General features: G+C 43.4%; 1 protein-coding gene across 1 annotated transcript in view; it reads left to right on the plus strand.

The window, feature by feature from the left end:
• Positions 1–7,872, plus strand: part of JPH2 (junctophilin 2) — a 118,178-nt gene that overhangs the window by 94,949 nt on the left and 15,357 nt on the right. The window contains 3 exon segments of the mRNA XM_015424228.1: positions 279–922; positions 925–1,164; positions 6,989–7,084. Coding sequence (XP_015279714.1) covers positions 279–922; positions 925–1,164; positions 6,989–7,069 — 965 coding nt within the window. The 3' untranslated portion in view covers positions 7,070–7,084.

Here is a 7,872-nt window from a genome sequence, read left to right on the forward strand (position 1 = left end):
GGCCACCTGTTTCATTCATTAATTCATACTTTGCCTTTCTTCCCAGTGGAGATGTGAAGCCGCTTACAGCGTTCTCCTCTCTTCCATTTTATGCTCAGAAGCACCCTGTGAGGTAGATCAGGGCGAGAGTGTATGACTGCCCCAAGGTCACCCAGCACGCTGCCATGGCAGTGGAGATCTGAAACTGCATCTCCCAGATCCTTGTCTGACACTCTAACTACTACGCCAGTCTGGCTCTATTTGGGTGAGACTTGAATATCTCTTCTTTTCTTCCTTAGGCCCTGAATACTTGAAAAGAAGGCTGCTCCAAGAACTAATGGAGAATGAAGAAAACATAGAGAATGCTGAAGAGACACCACCCATCGAAGAGCCACCACCGCCATCACCTCCAGAAAGTCCTCAGGTCGATGAACAAGAGCCCACCAAGCCGAAGGAGAGTACTGCCCGAACCCCATCTCCTCCTGGAACACCACCCGAGGCAAAGCGTGCTAAGCAGAATTCCCAGAAAGAGGGTTTTGTTGGCCCTGGGAGCTGGAATGGAGACCCCAGCAAGGATGGGGGTCATACAGGAAATAGGCCCAACACACCTTCAAATGCACTTCCGGCACCAGGGGAGAAGGCAGCAGGTAACACCAGACCTCCATCCCGGAGCCCCAGCAGGCATAGCCATGTGAGGACTTCGGCTGGCCAGATGGAGATCAAACCCCTTCAGAAGCTACAGCAGGGAGGCGATGTTGCATTATTTCAAGGCTATCACAGTTACGCTGTGAGGACCTCCCCGGTGACACCCCCAATGGACGATGAGGAAGAATCATCCCCCGATGCCAAATCACCTCCCCAGCCAAGTTCCTCAGAGCCCAAAGCAGACGTGAAGGAAGTTGGACACAAATTCGAGCCCCAAAAGAGAGCAATCACGCCCATTGTTCAAAACAGCAGGAACCAGCTCACGAAGAGAAGAAAACACTGAGAGCAGAACCTAAGCCAGAGCCCAAGCAACATCCGCCGCCTGAATCAAAAGTAGAATTGAAAACACAGGCCGTCACTGAAGGCAAGCCTGAACGGAAAACGGAGCCTAAAACGGTGGCCAAAACTGAGCCCAAGGCCGTGGTGAAAAAGGCTCCTCTGACCGAGGCAACAGCACCAGCAGTAGAAGAACATGAAGAGGTGATGTTACATGGTTGCATAGTGGGACTTGTCATGGGGATTGAAGAAGGGGGAGAAACCAGTCATTTAACAATGACCGTTTGAATTTTCCTAACTAAATTTATCACGTATAGTATCCAATGTTCCCTCTAAGCTGTGGAGTCCTGTGAGCAAAAATTCTACTTTGTGAGCTACTGGCATTAAAGTTGTGAGCGAGCGATTTGGCTGCCACATAAATTAGTTTGCTCTGGAGCCCTCCTTCCTGAGCTAAGACAAAAATGTGAGCCGGAGGCTAAAAAACTGTGAGCTAGCTCACACTAACTCAGCTTAGAGGGAACACTGATAGTATCCCATCATTTTCACGTCCAAATACCAAAGTGTATGCATGATGTGAAACATCTTTTCAGTATTAGTGTTTCAGGGTTGAATGGGTTTTATATTTTGTTTCATCAGATTAAATTGTAATGTACTGAATACAGGTAATTGGCTTTCATCTTCAGCCAGTGAATCCCATCAGATACAGCGTGGCAGTGTCTGTAGCTGAGTAAATCTAAAAGAGATTGAAGAAACTGATAGCGTTTTTGTCTCCTTCTGATCCCGCTCCCCATATAGGCTGCGCACTGTATCAGAACTTTATTCTTACTGTAAAATCTGCTGTATAGTTTAGAATGTGCTGCTTTACGTCATACATATTTACATTAATACATATTTATATTTCTGGTACCAGCTAGTCAAAATGAATGCAGTCTTCTGTTTAAAATGTTAACTTGTTTGGGGTTGCCACAAGACTGAGCATTCTTTGATAACAGAACAAGCCTGGAGTATTTTCGTGCATCCTGTGGTGCCTCCATTGGTCAGTATGTGTCTTATTTGATTTTCCAGGTTTATTTATTTATATTTATTTATAAGTTCAATTTATACCCCGCCCTCCCCGCTACGTGAACTCAGGGCGGCTTACAGGAGGCATAAGCCAATATAAAACATATTTAAAACCATTTAAAATCACTACAGTACAATAACATTATTAATAACTTCGGCCGACCAGATGGAGATCAAAGGTTGACTTTGAATAATTTTTTTAAAAAATATTACCATCCGAATAGATTTCCCCCCCTGGAACAATAGTGCTGAGGAGGACCCATTCACATATCCATCGATTGCCTTCTTTGTTGTGGTAAAAAAGGTAAAGGTTCCCTTGCTCGAAAGCCACTCGAATCCGACTCTAGGGTTGCGGTGCTCATCTCTGTTTCAAAGCCGAAGAGCCAGCGCTGTCCGAAGACGTTTCCGTGGTCATGTGGCCGGCATGACTAAACACCAAGGCACACGGAATGCTGTTACCTTCCCACCGAAGTGGTACCTATTTATCTACTTGCAATTTCTTGCTTTCGAACTGCTAGGTTGGCAGGAGCTGGAACTAGAGATGGGAGCTCACTCCATCATGTAGCACCCGGGTCTCGAACTGCTGAACTACTGACCTTCCACAGCCTGCAGTTCAGCGTCTTAACCACTTGAGCCACCGCAGCTCCTTTTGTTGTGGTACAGAAGTTCTATCTGTGGTTTGATCCGCAGTGGTTCATTCATACATGAAAGTCTGTGATGCTTCAGTTATTAAGTGAGAAACACACATGTGTGAATAATCTGTTATTAGTTATTATCAATATTGTTTGGGCGCTATCTGTTCTTCATTCACACAATCTGGAAAATGGGTTAAAATATGGGCTGCTTTTATAGGTGATGAATCTAACCACACTTGACATTGTTAACAGGGAGGGAAATTTCCTTTTCCGAAATTCACTTCTTTAGCCATTGATTCCTCTTACTCACTTTTTTCTCTTTTAAAAGAGGGATTTCTCTTTAATTTCTCTTTGATTTCTATTTAAGAGAAATCAATGCACCCTTTTGTAACTTCAGTCTTTGCAGTTTTATATTACACATGACAGTGTGCTACTCTAGCAGGATGACAGGAAGGTCTGGGAAAACATTGCCTGCCTTTGAGCCTCTACAGAGGGAAATTCTGAAAAATTGCAGAACCTCCCATCCTGCCTCTCCTCTCTTCAAATTTTTCTTTGATCAAAATGGATTTTAAAAATGATTAGAAACAGACTCAAATTCCTAAAAAAGAGGAAAGGAAACAGATTGTTGGATTTCAGGGAGACACTGGGTAAAGAGGAATTAAGATAATTGCTCTTAACAATGCTAAACCACACATAAAGAACTCATGTGATTGTTTCACTGGATGGCACAGTCACATATTTTTCATTGCAGGTATATTGATGTGCCAAGGTGTTCCTGGAGTGCTTTGGCAACAGAGTAAAATGTTAGCCAGACTGGGATTTTATTTTATTTTATTTGCTAATTGGGATATTTTTTAAGAAGTTCAGTGCTTAAAGTGGGAGGGGAAAAAAAGGAAATGAAGGGTTTCGTTTCAAATTAGGCTAGGTTCAATTTAGACTCTGGTCCATTCACAATATTGAGCAAACTTCAGAGGACGTCGGAAGACAGGAAGGCCTGGCATGATCTGGTCCATGGGGTCACGAAGAGTCGGACTCGACTGTGCGACTGAACAACAACAACCATTCACAATCTTTGAGATGTATAACTGCTGTGTAAACCACTTCTGCTCTATTTGCTAAGAGGCTTGAATTAGATACTTCGTCTTTAAAATCATTACCAAACAATACTAGTCTATTTTCATCTTCTTGTCTTATGCAGGGCTTTTTGTGGATCAGGAGAGGGAGGAAGGCGTTGACAGAGACAGTTTGGGGAGCTTCAATTGTTGGAGGAAGAGGAACCTGCCTTCCCCAAGTGCCTGCCTCTGCAGCGCCTGTCTCTCTCAGCTCCAGCTCTCTGGCCTGGGAAAGGCTAGACAGAAAAGTACTTGGGGTGTTCCTACCTAGATTTGCTCAGAAAAAAGTTTCATCTTCCTTCAACAGCTAAAATCCTAAATTCAAGCAACCAAAAAAAGGGGGGGGAAGCCAGTGTACAATGCAAGAAGCAAAAAACCCACACCACTGGCAAAAAATGAACACACAAGCAAATAAGCAAGTATATCATGATCAATTAAGCATAACAGCAAGTATAATATAAATCAAATAAGCATAACAGCAAATATAATATAAATCAATTGGCCAAAGTGCAATAATAAAGCATAATAGAAACAGAGTCTACAGGCTTTCCATGTATCTACTCCAGCATAGAAGCAATATCAGAGTCCAAATTGGAGTGCAAGTCATCAAATTTTCTGAGCCATAAAAAGCCGACGCGTAATCCGGATGCCTGATGCCGCGTTTCGAATAATTCTTATTCAAACATGGCTGTAATGGGACTGAAAGCAAATTCAAAGCATATACAAATGAGGATGCATACAGAATGTAAATATTTGAAAAATATATACAAGTGAGAATGCATATAGGATATAATTATTTGAAAAATTTGAAGCTGCAAGGAAAACTCACCCCAGTCTCAAAAGCTGGCATATACTAAGCCAGAATGGTCAGTCAATGAACTTGGAGCTTTTTCTTAAGGACTTTCCACATTATATCACTGATTCATGTCCCAGGATGGTTTTCATCCATTGAAAAATAAGTGAGTTTTAAGTCCACCTGAAAAAGAAGTGGGATGAGCACCCTTCTCTGCTTCAACCCCCATATACGCTATCTAGCTACACCGTCAAATAAATCACTCTTTAATCCATTGCCAAGGCTGTGAATAGCTGCTTATTTGTGCCACCATCCCAAAGGCCTCCTGTCTTTCCTCAACCCCGCAGCCAGGCCATGAGCCAGATTTAGGGGCCTCGAAAGCTGCCATCTTTCTTCTCCCCAGCTCCCTCTCACATAGTATTGGCATTTTCTAAGTTTCCGCAGTTCCTTCTTTCCAAGTGCCAGAATCATGTTTCCTTTTCTCTACCTGACAAAGTAAAAGTGTTCTACGCTACCTCCATGCCAGTGCCCATAACTAGACAGATGCAGCTCTTCCAAGGTACCTGTCTGAAAGTGAGCGAGTAAAAGTGTTAGATCTTGTTAGATCCTGTCTTGTCATCCAAGGGGTCTTCAGTGTGTGTGTTCTAGAACTCCTGCACATTGCAAGGGGTTCAGAGGCTTCTTCTTGGGCATGCGCCCAGTTGACATGAGCCATTGGCCAGGCTCCTTGTCACATGTCCCTATGTACATGGCAAGGGAAAGCTGCTAATGGTGAACAAGCTATCTTGTTACTGGTCGTGATGGAGGATAGGTTGAACTAAGATGTGTGGATGTTAAGAGATGCCAAGTCACTTCCAGCTTTTGGTGACCCTATGAATTAATGACCTCCAAAATGTCCTGTCATTAATATCCTTGCTCAGGTCTTGCAAACTGAGGGTCATGGCTTGCTTGATAGAGTCAATACAACAAAGTTAGAGTCCAATGGCATCTTTAAGACCAACAAATTCTTATTCAAGGGCCGAGTTCAGACTGGCAGTTTGAAGCAGGAGGGAGTCATGGCAAAAAAGAGCTGGAACAAACTGTTCCGGGTTTTCCGTTCACACTACAGCCACTGATGTGGGAGCATACTGGGAGGAGGCGCAAGGGAGCGTTCACACTGTTGGCTCGGAGGCACGGCTGTAAGGCGCGGCTTTCCTTTGGGCAATCTGGAGATATGCGCATGAGCGCTTATGCGCATATGCACATAAATGCATAAGAAAAAAGTGGCTTTTGGTGTTCAAACTTTGTTGGTGCGGGATGGACACGGGATAATCACGCTTTCCAGGGTTTGATACCACTTTCACCAGGTATCTTTTAAACTTGGGAGCGAAGCGTTACAAGATCGGTTGAGTAGGGGTGGGGAACGCCTGACAGATGTACCTGTGTGAACGGCCTCTTTAATCCGTTTGTGGAACGTTTCTGAAACGTGCCTATATCGGGGCAAACTGCCAGTCTGAACTCAGCCAAGATGTGAGCTTTTGTGTGCATGACAAAGTGTGCATGCACACGAAAGCTCACATCTTGAGTAGAAATGTGTTGGTCTTAAAGGTGCCATTGGACTCTAACTTTGTTGTATTGCTTCAGACCAACACGACTGCCCACCTTGATCTATCTTGATTGAATCAATCCATCTCGTGTTGGGTCTTCCTGTTTTCCTGCTGCCTTCAATTTCTCCTAGCATTATTGTCTTTTCCAGTGACTCCTGTCTCTTCATAATGTGACCAAAGTACGCTTGCCTCAGTTAAGTCATTTTAGCTTCTAGGGAGAGTTCAGGCTTGATTTGATCTAGAACCCATTTTATTTGTCCTTTTGGTGGTCTACGGTATGTGCAAAACTTTCATCCAACACCACATTTCAAATGAATCAACTTTCTTCCTGTCAGCTTTTCTCATTGCCCAACTTTCACACTCATACATAGTAATGGGGAATACTAAGGTATTAACTAAGGTAGCTTAATGGAATTTCCACGTTCAGGGACAGAGTACCTGTAAATATCAGTGTCATACTCTGTGGGCTTCTTGCAAGCATTGGACTGGCCACTGTTGGAAATAGACTGATGAACTTTGGTTTGATCTTGCAGAACTTTTTATGTTTGCATGTTCTCTTTGTAGAATCCCTGATAAGCTTCCAAGGAAACTCAGGGTTCCATAGAACAATCTCAGAATCACTTCTCTTTAAGATATGCATCCTAATTTTCTGAAACATTCATTTTTGGAAACTGTTAGCTAGGATAGTTTTAGAGCTGTGTCATGAACAGTTGAGGTGGATTAAAACAGCCTGTTAATTGCATTTGTTAGTCAATATTTTGACAACATTTCTAATATGTGTCTTTGTTTTCAGTAACAGTGGATAATATTATATCCTTTGTGTTGTTGTTTTCCTCCTAGGGACCTAACACAATCATCATCTGCATGGTCATCTTATTGAATGTTGGCCTGTCCATCTTATTTGTGCATTTTCTGACATGATGGGAAGCTAAGAAGGTAAGGGTGACAAAACTGATGACTTCAGGGCTACTGTCATGTAGGGTTTCCAACAACCAGTTCTCTGATCTGTGGCTCAAACGGTTACTTCCCATTTTGCTTTGAAAAGGACCCTGCAAAGAATATCAGGATTTCTCAGATGTGCGTGTTAATTCGGAAGTAACAACTAATGGGTCTTACTTCCAAGACAACTGTGTATTCAGGGTTAGCAACTGGATACTCCGAGCCCACTACAGGATTTGTATTGCACTTCCCCCTGATCTACCCCAGTTCTAAGGCCCTGACCCCCTTGAGGACTACTCTCAGCTCCTGGAAGTGAAATGTAACAATTCAAAAGGAGTGATGAGTGAGAGGAACCACCAGGCTCACGTATCCCCACGCAGAGCCTGAGGTATTCTACTGCCTGCTGACCAGGTGAGACATAAAGCTTCTGCGTCAGCATTTACCGATCTTGGATTTTAAGTATTAGGCAGAACATGGAAGAGAGTGTACAGATTTCTCATGAAATTCAGCTCAGAGCCCCACCCCTTACTGCTGTCTTCCCACTGCAGGAATCCCACAAACTTTAAGAGCAAACACAGATAAGATATTGCTTAGGTAGGCCTGCTGTGAGCTGAAGGCTCAGCTCCCAGTTCCCTTTGTACCCTTCCCCCCTCCCGCCCCCGCTTGCAGACCTGTTTATGGGACTGAAAACTAAAGGCAGAACCAAACCTTATAGTCAGCTGTACATAACAAATATATATATATATATATATATGAAAACTGAAGCAGAAAAGTGGCTGGCCCGG

The sequence above is a fragment of the Gekko japonicus genome, unplaced genomic scaffold (genome assembly GCF_001447785.1).
Source record: "Gekko japonicus isolate JY-2015 unplaced genomic scaffold, Gekko_japonicus_V1.1 scaffold1486, whole genome shotgun sequence".
Lineage (NCBI taxonomy): Eukaryota > Metazoa > Chordata > Lepidosauria > Squamata > Gekkonidae > Gekko > Gekko japonicus.